The following is a 17056-nucleotide window of genomic DNA, read 5'->3' on the forward strand; positions in this document are numbered from 1 at the left end:
TGCACCAACATGTGTTCAGTACGTTCTAAAGACAAACACACACACACACACACACACACACACACACACACACACACACACACACACACACAAGCCTTCTCATACAAGCACAACACACACACTTACAAGCTGTTTGCTCCAGGCACTCAGTCAACATCCCCAAACCACAGGGTCACATTTCCAGAGGGAATGCATGTTTTTCACACTTGAACTCTGTGAGAAAGACGGTTGGGTATCATCAGATTTCTCCAAAAGTGAGCGTACTTATTTTCATGTATAAACTCTTAATTGTTGATTTATAATTTGTTATCCAATGTGACACCGTGCAAAAGCTTACTTTGTTTTATCACATATAAACGTGTCATCTCTATTTTGGTGTGCAGATTGTCATTTTGAGGCTGCCGGTAATGAACATCCTGCGTAGTTTTGTATTACTGGATGAAAATGCTGAAAAAAAGCGAAGTGGTCTAAAAACAGCATATTTACATTAGCTGCTGTTTCACAACAGCTCGTGGAGGAGACTATATGAAATGAAATCTTTTAATTCAATAATTCATATAAACAGTCTATGCTATGCAAACAGCCTGCGTGTTTGCTGAGTTCTCTTGTGTGTATTTTTCTACACAGTCACGTCCCTGGTGAGATATACATACATGGTCACCCACGCAGGCAGTTATAGAGAACTGGTGTTATAGATGGACAAATAAACACACTTCTTGTGCTTCTCTGAGGCACTGCAAAAAAACTCACACAAATCCACGGGTTCACAGAGAAGGATGACCTTTCTGTACATGCTCCACTGCGCAGCGGATGCATCATGCTATGTTTGAGTGTGTACTCCTGTGTCCACTTGTGTGAATGGGTGGGCTTGAATGTCTTCTGTGCAGATGTGTCTGTGTGCAGCCGCGGTGTATGAGTGTTGTTTTTTCCACTCCTTATGTGGAGAGCAAAACAACAACTTGTCCTGACCGCAGACTAGACCCTGTCTTGCCGCCCATTCACCCAGAAAACAAATAGAGGGCAAGAAGAAATGAGGGTAGAGACCCAAAAAAATGAGTGTGTCTTGCAGTGCTGTGCAAAGTAGACATGCCTGGCAATGACTTGCAGGGCAATGGGAACTGTCAAGAGCTCTCTTAGCTCATGTCAGTTCTATAAAAAGAGAGTAAAAGAATAAAGAAAATATGAAAAATAATCCCCAAAAGGCTCAGATGTGGGATTCAGTATCAAATATTAACATAATGTGAAGCAGGGAAAGAGACGGCTGGAAGGATTTCAACAACTACATCACTCTCTTAACCCATCCACGCCAGTCATTTTAAGTTAAGAACAATATAATGCATGATTACACATGAACCAAGTCTAAGATGCTGGTGTTTGACTTCACTCACTGTAATGTTGAGTGTACAAATAATTTAGATCGTTCAGAAGTCAAAAACATTTAGCTGTCTCTGCGGAGAATACGAGATACAGAGAAATAGAGCCAGAAAAGATTCCCTTTCTCATAATATTTTTCCTAAATTATTGCGAAAAAAAAAATTGATTTAGTGCTTAAGATAAAATGAGGCTGCATTATAAGTTCCACAAAATTCATCATCAGGTCTTGAGATGTCTAAAAGTTTCTGCATTGTGCTGTGGAATATTAATGTAGACTGTTTGTTTGTGAAAGTCAGTGTGCATGCCAGACATGGTAGTGAATGACTGTGTGTGAGCAGAAACAGCCTTCATTAGACTGACAGAGAACTGCTGCACAACAATCAGCTATTAATTAAGTGTCAGAAGCATTTAACGGTCAGACACGCTGGCGGCCGATTCCCATGCCAGACACTAATAACAGCTACAATCTGCCAGAGAGGAAGCTCTGCTTACCAGGACGTGCCAGACAGCCTACATTTTCAAAGAAAATGACTAAATACATTCAGCAAAATTACATTCCATAATAGCTGGCCTTCCATTTAACACAACTTCGCTCTGGCTCTTGAACCCTACTTTAATAGGAAGCACTTGTTCCAGGCTTCTGGAGCTTAGTATCTCTGCCTGTCATTGAGCATTCTCCCTGGAGCAAAAGCTGCACCATGTAAACAAATAAATCCAATACACATAAAGGAACCACCTGTTGCTAGGAGCTGTTGTTGATTTATGTACATTGAACCTGCAGTCTCTCTGAAAAAACTTGAAAGGCATTATGCTGTTGTTACGGAAAGTGTGTAATTACCAGTCCCACCAGCAATGCCAGGGTTTTGGTGTTCAAAAATGACTGCATTTGCTTTGGCTTTTCCACAAAATTGTGGTGCATTTTGCAAACAATTACAACAAGTGAAGTAACATTTCATGTTCAAAAGCTTTACTGAAACTGGTGTTTTATAGATAACTGTAACAATATTCAGCAAAGGTTCAGAAAACTTAATACTGGCATTAAATTCAAATATGCTTACAGAAGTAATTGCAAAACAAATATTTTGGTAAAAGACTTAATAGAAGGCTTGCAAAGCTGCGCTGTTGAGGTAATTTTCTAAAAAGAATTACAGGGAGCTGACGGAAATATTTCTGTGAACTACAGGATTGTCGTCAGTGACCAACCGCACACAGGAAAACACATGCACAATTCTGTGTGCAGAAAGTCTAGGCGACGATTTCACCCATATGGTTTCATATAAAACACAACTGTGAGTCACTACTTGTGGGTGAGCAGACATCAGTAAACAAAAACTGAATCTTAATAGGCCTGTGAACAAACAAAACTGGAAAACTGGACTGTGGCCAAGTCTGGAGGCATCTACATGGCCCTAATCTCTTACAGTAGGTTTCTGTTCAAGGCTCAGGATTTACATCTACAAACCAAAATACAAAAAGCTTCGGTGCCGCTATGACAACTGTACAACTTAAATGACAAGCAAGTTTTGGGACTTGATGACCATTTGACCATTCCTGATCTGTCATTCAGCATCAGGTAGCATTATCAGGTAGCCTGATTGGGCTAGTGGTAAAAATAATAATTACATAAATAATTAGACATTTATTTTCCAGTGCTGGTGATGGAAGTGGCTAACTAGTGAGCCACCCTGCTTCCCTCTTTCCTCTGTTAAGAGTTGCACATGTGCAGTGATGATTTGGCTCGCAAGAAAGCTGCTGTTACAGGATGTGAGAGAGGCACTTATATATATTGTGCAGTTTGCCTCAAGTTTGAGGGCAAGGTGGATAAAATTGGGTTGTTTTTCATGAACATCACTGAACTTTTTTAGAAAGGCGCTAGTGATGTCACTGCCGCTCCCATAGCTAGGCTGCTTTCACAACAAAGACAGAGAAGCCCATCTTTGGGAGCAGATCGACCAGCTGACACTGGATGTTGCTGTTGTGTGTTGTGCTTTTATTACTGTACCATTGTAAGCTTGTTGTTAACTATGTAGTCAACCCTCTGTTACCTTAGCGTCACATTAGTTTCCTAGCTAATGCTCATGTCAAGATATCATTGTCAGAGAAACAAAACCGACAGGCATCGCGTCATTAAAAAAAAGGCACTGAGAGCATTCTTTTATAAAGCTGCCATTGCTTTTCTGCTGAAGAAAAGCATTAGGTGGACAGAGACCCTGAGGGCGATTTAAACAGTTACTTTCCTCAGCAGTTAGGGAGAGCAATGGTCATTATTGATCCATTCAGAAACTTGTTATCTACAATAAGTGTATGTTTCATCACCTGTGGAACAATGTTAAATGGGCAAAATATTTATCTTGGGATTCATTTTATGACAATGCCAATATGAAAAATGTGTCTCTGCTTCTCCTTTAATGCCCCCCCTTCAGACTCTCAGCATACTTACAGGCTTGCAGAGTTGTCATGACAGCACAACATGGCAATACCCCATGCCTAATTAGAAAAAGGTAAGTTATTATTATTACCTTTCCCTCTGTCCCAGCATCATTAAGACTAAATGAAGAAGTCTGAGCAGATGGGAAAAAGCAAACCTCAGTCTGAAAAAGGTGGCTACAATGTGTGAATAAAATGTATTAAAATGCATTCATATCCTGCCCGGCCCTGAAAGTAGCAGTTCATTCTAACCAACTCTATGCATAATTTGTCAACCACCAGCTTGAAACCATGTTGACATTTAGTGTCTGTGGCCTTCTCTGGGCCCTGACCTTATAAAGAACACATAAAAATAGTAACAAGGTAGGTGTCTATTTATCTATGTTTTGAAGTATTGAGTCACAAGTCTGTCGACACATATTCTAGTACTAAGCAGTAATTAAGCAATGTCTAAATTGTCTGTAAAAATTTCCAGTTTCAACGTCATTTAAACCTAATCTCAGTCATTCTAATTTCAAACCATTACATCCAACATCAGCAATTTCACAGGTGTCATCTATTTGTTATTGCTTTACAAGCAGAGACCAAACTACCTTCACCAGCAAACAACATTTGAAACATTTCAACATGTGATCAAATGTATGGCTGAATATTACTATTTCACAGACACACACACACACACACACACCAGAAGATTCACAAATTACACTTGTAGGCACTCTTATAGGGATATGATAGTTAGGATATGATAGTTCATAGGTTTTTACCTAAATGCACAGTTGGATTTTTTTTAAATTATATGATGTCCATGTATTTGTATGTCCATGTATGTATGTAAATGTATTTTCTTTTGATGTTGTAAATATTTTGGTTTTGCAAACAATTAATATCTCTTGCCATTTACAATGACGGGATGTTTACCTAATAAACTGACATTTCAAGAAAATGAAATGTTTACATAAAAAACAATTTTACATATCACAGAGAAATGAGCTATTCATAGAAACATAGTTGATCTACTGATAAGGCTATGCAATTTTCACTCACACAATATATTGAAAAAGTATTGCTATGGTATTTGTACTTAATTCAAGCCTCTGGTATTGAAAACTGCGATATACCCAGCCCAGTCATAAACCTCTAGAAGCACCAGTCTCACCTTAAACTAACGCTTAGCGATGCAGAAAAATCTCCACAACAGCAACGATAAACATGGGACAATAGAGTAATGCATCCATGCATAATGTATAGGGAATGGCCATATTCTTGTTTAAAAGCAAACCAGGACACACACACGTGCACATAATTATAAACAAGACTCATTTGCAGCTGAATTGATAAACTTTTATACTTATGGTAATTTGTCTACAGGTGTTACAGGCATTTGCCTTATGTTTGTTTTTGTTTTTTGTTCTCACGACAGTGGTTACTGGTCACATTTATTTAAAAAAGTAGACTATGTTAATTGTAGCCAAATAAGAATCTCATAAAGGAGGCTTTGTTGCTAATATTGTGAGAAGGTAGTACGCATCAATAGAGAAAAGACAGGAGTATAATATGGCTGCTGAATGATGCTGAATTTGTAATCAAAATCATTCAAACAATCTATGTAAATTGCTATTTGGCAAACAATCACTTTTGTAAATCTCTTCTAATCAAAACCAATTTCACCAAAGCAAGCAGCAACAACATCCAAAGAAAGTACCACTTAGGGGCTCAGCAGGTTATAAATCCCCCTCAAATCCTCATTTCAAATTACAGACACAAAAACACAAACGGGGCAATAATAAACCCCTGAGTAAAATGTGTGTATGTCTCTGTGGGGGGGAAAAATGCACATTTGGATTGTAGGATCTGAACCAGGACTTAACTCTTCGTTTGCCTCTGTCATTACACTTTCATTTGGCCAACTCCCCGACGTAGAGGGACGCCTCATTTTTCAATTAGGCACTAGACTCACCCATGCTTCACTGCTTTCTCATCACCTTCATCTACTGTGCCCCCACCTTCCTCTCTCATGCTAATAGGAAGGAAAGAGAGAGGGGGGCGGGGTGATCGAGGGGAAGTAGATAGAGACACTTTTGTAGATCAGCTCTGATGAATGCATGAGAGGGCTGTCACTGGAAGGACTCCCTCTGCTGCTCCTTAACTAGGAGAGTCACAATTTCGATTTTATATCAAAAATTTATCACAGCGTGCTTTTGAAATCAATATTTAAATTCAAAAGCGTGTACATCCGAAAGAAAAAAACAAGACTTCAAAGCTTAGCTTAGCCGTAGCCTGCAGCTGCACTTTTGCAGACGCTGCCAGAGTCGGACATGACGCAGAAACAACAGACCTGGAAATCAGCGGTGTGAAAACATGTTGCCTTCCCTGTTCATCAATGTAAACAGTGAAGGCAACCTTGACAGGAAAACTACAATTTGAAGGCTATGCTAATGAAATGAAAGGAAACTCAAGCTGTTGTAGAGTAGCCCTCTGCTATCTGATGGCTCTTCATTTTGTTTCTGCATTGACAGTGTTTGTTTAATTGACTGGTGACACAAGTTATTGATATTTATTACATTTTAAATAAATTACTTAAATGTGACCGTATGGCCTTAGTATGGTACATTCACAAAATGATAGGTGTTGTGGTTTGGTTATGTTAAAATGAGCTGTTTATATCTTCATATGAAGTGGGTCCTCTTCCACACAGTTGTTATACAGTAGCCTAGAAAGGACAAACCAAACACCGACTCTACATCAAGTAACAGCCACCAGCACTGACAAATGAAGCCAAAACAGAAGTGCTTTACTGGCTACTTTAGGCTGGCTCCAGAAGTCAGTCAGTCTCCATACACCTATGATATGTTGATCTTTACAAATCAAGACTCTGTAGTCTTAACAATGGCATAGCCTTAAATACTGAAAAAAAATGTTAAGATCTAAATAAAATCATGACAACCCTATCTTTAACTCACTTTCAGGAAAAATGTTATTGTTTATGGTGACTGATTGTTACACCAAATCCCGCATACATCCATCAATTCAAGGAGTCGCAGTTTAGAATTTCATTCCCACCCCCAGCCCCTTCATAATGCAGCACTACCAACACGTTGTTCAAATTCATTTATAAACCATCTTAGCCCCTTATTATCACATCTTAAATATACAGTATGTAATGACTGTAAAGTTGGAGTTATGAATACTCAAAACTAAAATGAATACTAAATTATTTCATGTTATATTGTGTGCATGCCACTTTTTCCTTTTTTAGACACCTGCAGTGACTTAATGCTGAGGAGGCAGGCTGCTTGAGTCGTGCGGCAGGGCTGGCTCAGGATTCTTTTTTTTTTTTTTTCGGCTGACCCAGTTGGGAAGCACATTGAATATGCAACTAAGACACAGACGGAAGAGAAACTTGGCAACACATGACTGGATAATCATCACAGTACTTCAATATTCAAGAGATAGAGGGTGAGCGAATGATAACATTAGGGAAGAGGCAACAAAATATGAGAGCCATGGAGGTTGATATTTGCAGACGTGCAGAGAAAAGGGAGAAGAAAGGAGAGAAGAAAGATGGAGAGAAGACTGGCGATGGTGGAGTGCAAGGAATGCAGTAAGACATGAAGAGATAAGAGTTCCCTCCTTTTTCCCAGCAGATATTTTCAGAAGCTCAGCAAATGTTTCTAATTCCCTTTGCCTCCGTTAGCCTCCTTCTCTATAGCTACAGATTAAACATGAATAAAGAGTTTGCAAAGAGATGGAGAAGAGAAAGAGGAGAATAAGACGGAAAAAGGGAGTCTGGTGGTTGCCATGGTGATGAGAGGGAAGAGATTCCAGAGTGGTCTCGGCCATTACGCAGTGTGTTGTGGAGATGGACTGTGCAGCACTTAGGCTTATTGCAGTGTGGGCTGAAACAGAACAGATATCTAATATAAACGAGATGGGCTCACACCAAAATGGTGGATGGTAAGCACAGTCCTAATAAAAAGAGGCTGTGGAATACGGAGGTGTTACTGCCAAGAGCTGTGCTGAGAAAAGCCAATCAGGCCGAGAAAAAAAAAGACATTTATCCCATTTGAGAAAATGGAAGGACATCCAGTGAGTAAAAGCCTCATGCACACATACCCAGTGACATCTACACAGAGACATACTAAGGCACATGGACAAATGTGCACATGCATGCACAAAAACATAGCCAGAGCTACACTGATCCTCTCCTACAACAGCCAAGTACAACCACTCCATTACAGCAAAGCCAAGAACAACAGTTGTTGTCTTTGGCTAGCGAGTGGGTCATGAAATGAACAAGGACAACAACAGCTAAAGATAGGACAGTGGTTTCCTGTCCCATCAGCCAGACATAGCATTAGCTTAATATAAAAGGAGCAAGATCGGAATCCAGAAACAATCTTTTGTCTGAAATAAACGGCCCAAAATTTTAGGCTTGTTCCTGTGCAAACCCACAATAACATTTGTTTTCTCTCAGAGCAGAGAGTTAAGATAAGAACAGTGGAAAAACATGCAATTTCTCCAACAATGACAACAAATTATCCACTGAAGTACCTAAATGTAAGCTTGTTTATATTTATGTTTTGCATTTTTATATTTACACAACTTTATTCCAAAAAGGCTGGCATGATGGTTCAGTGGTAAACACTGCAGTCGCAAGAAAGTGGTTCCGGGTTCAAACCTGGGCTTGCATCCCCCTTGTGTGTGGATTCATGTAAGCATGGGTTTTCTCCAAATTCCGATTTCCTCCCACAGTGGTAAGACATGTAGGTTAGGTTAATTCTTTACTTAAAATCTCTGTCAGTGTGAACATGAGTGTGAATGGTTGTCTGTCTCGATTCGTCAGCCATCAACCTATCCAAGGCATACAGCGGCTCTTTCCCAATGTCAGCTGCGATCGGCTTCGACCCTCCCACAACCCCTCAGAGGATAAGCAGTTTCAGAATATGAATGCATGGATGTCGGCTGAAGTTTGAAAATGAGCAAAACAAAACATCTTGCTGCTCATTTCTGACGCACTTTCATTGGAACCCAGACGAAGTCATGACACAGCGGCATCACAGCTGTGACGCAACCAATCTGCATTCTCGGTCATGCCCACCTACACACAGCTGGTATTCTGTACTTTGAAGTACATTATTCACAGGTTTACTTTCCCTGAGGAAACCCAACAAACTCCACTTGCACTTGTGTGTGGGATAAGAAACACGACCAGACAGCCAAGAGTAGCCTCTAAGAGTGCCACCAAATAGCATTAACATGAAAAATTGTGTTCACAAAGACGATAACGTACACAAATGAACATACTTTGACAGTCTGGTTAGGATATAACTTGGTCTGTGAAGGAGTGTAGCTATACTACGGATGAGGTGTCCACATACAGTATTACACAGTGCTTCCTGTCAGACAATAAAATGAGATAATCCAGAATTCCATTATGCATATTGTCTTTTAGGTGTCTATCATGAATTACGGCCATAAAAAGGGAGACTTCTGCAGTTAGAGAAGAGGACAAAGACTGGTCATGAGCCAAGTTATTTGTTTCCGAGTATCTTTGGGTCAAATGGAGTGTAACAAACTGCGCAAATAAATAACACTTGTGGAAACAGAGAAAGCCAACTGACAAGGAGAGTTCAATCTAAATTAAATTATTCTTAGAGAGATAACCGAGGGAGGAACAAATATCAGTTTCTACATGAGCACATTTTAAAAATTAGTACCTAGATACTGGTAACTTCCTGAAATGACACACAGTGGGATCTCTGATTATGTACAATCTCTGGTTGTTGCCTGTTCTCAAACTTGTCCCCTGCTGACCATTGTGCACTATTTCTAACTGTGAACTAATCAAATCAAAGCAGAACAGTGGCTCTGTGCCAGTGGCTTCTGGTCAAACTGGCTGCATACAAAGCGGCACAAAGCAGTGTGTCAGCTTCTGTGACATCTTCCTGGTGTTTCTCGGCTTCCTGGGTAGTTCAATAGCAGAGAAGTTATTTGAAACTTCATATTACTCCTGGCGACAGCAGGTATGAGACCGCCAGATAGCACAGAGAAAAAGAAAAGATCTATTGTGGGTATTAAATGGGCAAATTTAAAATTAAAACGTTAAATCTCCTTTTATCGCTACGCTAAATGTTTCCAACATTACAAGCATCAAAGAAACTGGCTAGAGTGGCATATTTCTATGAAAAACATATTTAGTGTTTGCTCAAGCCAGCATGGAATATACACAGAATGCATTTTTTTGTTTATTTGTTTACCTAGGCTGCTCTTACCATCCAGCAGATTTTATGCCTTGTGTTAATTTTAATCAGTAACCAGATAAAACAGGTCTAGCCACAGGGTAGTGGTTCATTATCTCTGGCCTTTGTGCCAGGGAGCTCTAGCGGGATTTCAGTGGCACAGAGAAGTCAAAGAGCCCATGTGTGCCATGAGGAAATTGCCAAAGAGGTTCAAAGATGAGGAGCAGAATTGAAAACAACAGAACAGAATGATGGGTAGTCAAAAAGGGATGCAGTTTCTCTTCATCTGAAGAATAAAAAACAGAGTGCTAAGATTCATATGTGTGCATATCCCATGGAACAAAGGCACACTGTGGGTGGTCCTCCATCAAATCAGTTACAGTGAACTGATGTTGTGCTTTGGATATCTTCTGTACTTCTCACTCTCCGATTAACACTTGATTAACACTCACTCTAACCTACAGGACAGCACCACATGTCAGCACAGTGGGGCTCTTCCCATTTCCCATGTGACAAGGGGCATTTGCAGTTGGTCTCACCAGTGTCATGTGAGGTGGGTGACAGGCAATTATGAGTTTGCACTAATTTCCCCTGGTGCTCAACAGGCTGATCAACCAGTCTCCTTGGTGTCAAAGTCACCACAAAATTTCAACAAGAAAAGTGCACTCAGTAGAGTGCAGATCTCCGCCAGGAGGCCAAGCAGCCACCAAGCTAATTGCAGCCATTCCAGGCAATTGTTTTAATTTCAGTGGACGAGTTTGAGAAGCTTCCAGAAGCGAAGGATAACGCGGGCCTCGTCTATTTTTGACGGACCCACAGCATAACTGGGCTTTGAATGGTATTAACTTTGTCGGTAGGCTACAGCACAACAAAGTAGGAAATAACAACAATAAACACACAAAGGAAAAGCAATGATATTATGGGAGCAGTGCAAATATCGAGGAAAATGACCAAATCAAAGAAAATCTGTAAGGCAAAAACAAATCAAGCAGGCAAAATGCTCCACTTCTGAAACAGTCCTATTAAGGTATGAAACCATGTGGAGGACGTAACATAAGCAGATTGCAGATTGAACGGAGGAGAGCAGCTACCTTACAGTTAAGATGGTAGTGCAAATGGGGTCCCCCAAAATGGGGGACTAAGTAATCTCGTAACATGCTCAACTATAATAACATACATAACATACAAGGTATTAAATTAATCCACAGACGCTCCACCAGATTTTTCTATGGAAGCCAAAATGTGGTCTGCAATAGACTAGGTTTGTTTTAAGCCACGGCGATTTCAAGAAAACTTGTAGCCCCTATCGGCCGGTAAAGATGAGTGAGGAGTCAGCAGACAAGGATAGCATAAAACACTCAATAAAACAGGATTTGCAACATTTATAAATCCCTGCAGCTGCAAGAGATCCTTAAACATATAGTTATAAGTGTGTGCACAAAATATTAGGTTTATTAGTCCAGTAGTGTGCAAGATAAGCTGCGGACAGACAGTTATGCACACACATGCAAATGGACAGCCAAACGTATGTTCCCCTCCATATTGACACCTAGCAGAGATTATTATTTTACTTTGTAACTTTTCTTTATAGATGTGTGTGTGTGCAGCCATGGCCTGTGCAATGTATGCATGTGAGTGTATGACTGCATGTAGTACAAAAGGAGAAAGTTGTGGCTCAAGTAACAATGTTCAAATTATTAAAATGAGAAATTCAGTGTAAAGGTACTATAGTTACCTGTCTTATTAGAGTTTTGCAAGCATATTAGAAGCAAGAAACAGTTGCATCATCCAAGGTCAGAAGCTAGACAAGTCTGACAGATTTTTTTTCCACCAGTGAGAAAGAAAGGCATGATGCCCCAATTGCCTCCCAGTGGAGTTAACAAACAGTCTCTTTGCTCTTTTGTCTTTGGTTATATCTAGTCACGCAATGTGGTCTTAGGCCTCCCGAGTCGCTTGATGTTGCTTCATCGAGCCACATCCCCACATTCACAATATCTCAAAAAGACTGACAAACTCCTGTCAGGTAATTAGCCTAATTAGTCACTCGCTTGTATTTCCTTCCCCTCCCTAAGCTCGCCTTTCCTTCTGCGTGGGTTTGAAAAGTGCCATCATTAATATCATCCCGCCATGGGTCATAAAGCATTCCATGTCACCCTGATAAAGGTCCCAGCCTTGGCCTGGGAGGGGAGAGATGATAACGTAGCTGGATAGAATGGCTTAAAATCAAACCGGATGTTACAATTAGTTCAGTGCACACTAGCTAATTTTGTACTGTCACAGTATGCACCAAACTCTCTCCTTCCTGCTTTGTTTTCTTGCTTTTGTTAGGATATTGGAGAGATTTTGCTCAGTAGCTCTGAAATGTTTTCTAACTAAGTGCAGAAACATTATGAGGAGCGGTATAACAATCCCACCATATCAAAACTTATTTGCATAAAATTACTGACATGAGAGCAATGTATAAATTACTTTTTACTTTACAGTACTTTGAGATTGATGTTAAATTTATCACATTTGCATTTATGCTATATGAAAAAATAGAAACACATCATCATTATTCCAATGGCTCAAAAAATAACATGGAACTTACCTTCATAGACAGCTTTAAATCCCTGCCCGCTGACCGCGTAGTCAGACAGTAGCCACAGTGTGAGCCTGGAGCCTGTACTCACAATGGGTGAAGGCAGCTGGAACCCTGTTAACCTGAGAACAAATGGACAGAAGGACAATAACGGTCAGACCCAAAAAAAAAAAAAAAAAAGATCCAATCAACAGCACAGTTGGTTGCAAGGTCAGGTATGAAGCCCACTTCCATCAAAACAGCTGTTCCCTCCGGCATTCAAGGATAACTTTTTGTATAACGAGGCTCTGAATCATCCACAAATTATTAAAATGCCAACATCCCAACAGGACAGAAAACCTCAACAGATTCCTCTCCATCAGCGAGGACAGAGTAACTGCAATCATGCGTCCGCAGTAAATTAGAAACACAGCAGCCAGTGAGGGAATGGACAAAAGTTGAACAAACAGCAAACATAAAATTGTTGGACTCTGAGTCAACAACCATTTCTAACCAACGACCTGTGCTTTTTAGTCATGCAACTGCGAGAGAACATATGTTTGCTATTAATATCTGTAGTTTCCATCTCACCTTGTCTCAGTTTAAAGACATAGTTGGTACTACATGTTCATGTTGGATGTCACTTTTAGGCTCGATTCACCATCAGTCTAACATTCAATTGAGAGCAGTTTTACTCATTCTTTTGTGTTTCCATTTTCCACTTCTGAAATTAATATCAATATTTTTACTCATCAAGACCTGTATTTATCAAACATCTCAAAGTATTAAATATGTCCAAACTTGCCCCAAATTACCAGACTGACGTGTTTGAGCCTGCTTTTAGACATAGGAGTAAAAAATAGTTTTGCAACTTTCTTAACCTTGGAATTAAGCTTATCTCTTTTAAGATTTAAGACAACAGTGGAGCCTGTCGGGAGCTCCCAAACGATGAACCATCATTGAAGAAACATGTACACACATTCCTACAGGTGTGGAAATACAAAATGGACATTTATGGTTTAGAATAAAAACATAATTTTGTTCTGGATGTAATTGGTCAATCCACCAAACTACAGCCACTTTGCTGAAAGTTTTTAGTGTAAAACAAGATTCAGCTCGGCAGTGATAATGGGACATAACAGTAATTATCGCACCTTGAACACCGAGTAGCACAGATGTTCAATTATTGCTCAATTATACACATGAATATAAAATAAAGCATTTTTAGCAAGTGGTGGTTTTCTTGGATTTGTCAGTGTTATGTATCTTAAACAGCTTTCAGCACATAATGTCACATGATATTATTACTTCAAGCACAGGTGAGGACACATGCTGGTTAAATCCATACCACAGTATCAACACATACTGGTAATGCATGCATGATCTTTGATGTTGTGGCCAAGTGGCCCAGGTGCACATGACGCACAGACACCCCCAAACCATGACAGCAGACCAGGCAGCGCAAAAACAGTGCCTAAATAATCAGTGCCATTGGGCCAAGGCACATGCACATTTAACCATTTAAAATCTGAGCAAATTGGCTTTATTTCTTTCCAAAATATGGTAATAAGGCAATGAGCAGCAAAAGACGAAATGACCCAACAGTTAGCAAGAAAACAACACAACACAGCAAAATTACCTGAAAAGTAATAATAAATAAATACTAAAAAATGGACAAAAGGAAAATGACCTGCAAAAAGGGCTTAAAAATTTAAATGATACTCTGACATATTTTTTATTATGCAATATGCAATAGGCTTTTTACCAAGCCTTTTTTTTCCTTAGACATTTTCCAATTTTTAAAAAATAATTTTTAAAATCTACTAATTTCTTGCAATTTGAGAAACATTTCTTACCAAGTTGCTCATTGCCTTCCCCCCACACTTTCAAAACAGATCCTACCAATTTGCTCATATTTCAAAGGTTTAAATACTTGTTTACGTTGTCTGAAGACAGCAAGAATAGTAATGTCGCTCCAGGTTTCAAAGGGTAAATAGGACTTCTTAAATAGCAAACACAAAACTAAAAACAGGGGAATGGCCGAAATGGTGCAAGATCTGTGCCTGGACTGAACTCATCTGGAAAACATTCAAAAATCAATTAAATTGTCATGTGTGTCATTTTAAGCAGTTAATTTCAATATATTTTAAGCATTTTCTAATGTTAGTTTCCCTATCATACGTGGTGCTGCTTATGCTTAATTTCTGAGTGTGTAAACACTTGTGTCATACGCTCTGAAAATAACTTTCAAGTGTTGCTTTGAGGTGAGACTATTCCAATAGGCCTTAGTCGACATTTTGACTATTTAAGTGCTCCAGGGAGAATGGCAGTGAGCATGCAAGATACAAGGATCCTGAAATCAAATGAGCTAAATGGAATTCAGCCATCATTTCATATCATTTACACCTGTGTTGTTCCAATGGTGACAGTCAAAATGTCCCCTGTGAAAAAGGCTTATTAACTGCTTTTCCAATTATTTTTTAAAGTACATACAGTTTTCTCAATGTTGACTATAAACAGTTAAACAGACCAAAACAAGTTGAATTGTCCAAAATAATATGTCCCACACCTACCATTCCTACTGTTTATGCTTAAATATTTGTCATTAGAGACTTTTCACAACTCATTAATACCAATATCTAATATGACTTTTACCACATGCTGACTTGACACTGAAAACTAAATTAAAAAAGATTAAGTCATAATTCAACTTAATGAAGCTTACCTTCATATAAAATTCCATGATGACTGTAGTGTTATTTTGCATAAAATGAGTGTTTGTTCTAAAAGACATTAACTAATGCTAGTTTTCGTGTATCTAAATAGCTGGAGCGCGTGTCCTTGTAGCGTTATTTAGACGATGACACGTCATGGCAGGAAAAAACATTCACCTTGGCTGTTGTCACGTTATTTTATACAGCTCTCCTGACAGTGTGTGTAAAGTTATCCCGAACCACACAGTTTTATAGAGTTAAAAGCACCGCGGTTTCTCTCTCAGTGTTTAGTTACCACAGCTAACCTGTGAGCTAGGTATCCCCCTTCCCAAATAGCTAACGTTAGCTAACATCTTAACTAGCATCCCAAACGGGGCTACTAGGTAGCAGTGGCACAGTATCTCATTTTTACCTCGATCATTTAAGTTTGTCACCTCTTAATAAAAGGCTCCGGGACTTTCAGCTGAGGCGTAGCTTGTCCTTTCAGTCTGTGAAACTCCACAGCAGCCAAGGTAAAAAGTAAAAGTTTGCAACAGTCCCGTGTTTTGCTTTCAGATGGTCACTTCCAAGGTTGATGCTGGAATGGATGTACGGAGGGAGGTGGGCGGGACCTCGACTGACGCCATCAAATGCTCACAGGGGACTCAACCAATCACAGCAGTGTGTGGTTGTTTATCCGTCTCATAGACATATAACATATATACATATAATATCTGTGTTTTTACATACAGCTTACGATCTGTCTGCATCATGGTCTGTATCATTACTGTTCAGCATGTCACACGTGACCTGATGGGCGGGGCAAGGACCATGCATAAAAAACTATCTCAAAAAAAGAGATGATTCATGCCAGATTCAGCTATTAACTAGTTTACATCTGGAGTCCCTAGGCAGGTACAAACAGGACAAATACCTCACACCAAAAACCACTTATCACACATAAATAAATATAATTGCACAAAGGTTTTTAAAATGATTGATCGATTTTCAAAATTCATTGATTTTTTTCATTTACATTAAACTAATTAAACTAAATAAATTTAAATACATAAACAGATAAATAAATAATAAAAATGTATAACTAGAGACCATTGTATAATGGGAGCACTAAAGCCAGGGGCTTAAACTTGGGGGGGGGCTGTTTTCTATTTAAGCCATCTTTTTTATTTTGTTTTGTGTGACAAACATGGTGACAAGTCCCTACAAGGTGCATATGTGCCGAAAGAGCGGCTAGCTATGGCTACACCACATGGACAATCAACGTCATGATCTAAATTGCATGTCATGATCCAAGTTTCATCCATGGATGTGATTCACACGTGCACCAATTTACACTCAAGAACAGCATGTAAAGGTAGAGATCAATTTATGCACATGCACAGAAGGTTTACTCTAGACATCTGCAAATGAAAAAAAAAGAAATACTCAAAACAGCTTGTGTGATAGTTTCTGCCACACTTAGTGTCACCAGGACCACATTTCATCATTAAAACCTACTCACAGACTCACATGGTGAAAACTGTACCTGCCGTCACATAGTTGTCAGGGCTGGTAATTATGGGTAAGTGTGTCTACCGTAATTCCCAAAATATCAAACATTTAAAATGACTAGTCTCAGTTACGTATAATCTTGCTTTAAAGGACATCATCACTACCTTTATTTTTTTCAATAAAACTATATATGTATTTTTTTTTAAAAAAACCTAGATATAATGCTGTTTGCTTCCCAGTCACTGTAG

At 39.3% G+C, this 17056-nt stretch overlaps 1 protein-coding gene across 1 annotated transcript in view; it reads right to left on the reverse strand.

Moving 5' to 3' along the window:
- csmd2 (CUB and Sushi multiple domains 2) overlaps positions 1-17056 on the reverse strand; it is a 530601-nt gene that overhangs the window by 225616 nt on the left and 287929 nt on the right. Inside the window, exon 7 of the mRNA XM_042506230.2 lies at positions 12634-12746. Coding sequence (XP_042362164.1) covers positions 12634-12746 — 113 coding nt within the window. The remainder of the gene's footprint in view (positions 1-12633; positions 12747-17056) is intronic.

Source organism: Plectropomus leopardus, chromosome 17, assembly GCF_026936395.1.
Source record: "Plectropomus leopardus strain MGB_pleo_1.0 chromosome 17, ASM2693639v1, whole genome shotgun sequence".
Lineage (NCBI taxonomy): Eukaryota > Metazoa > Chordata > Actinopteri > Perciformes > Serranidae > Plectropomus > Plectropomus leopardus.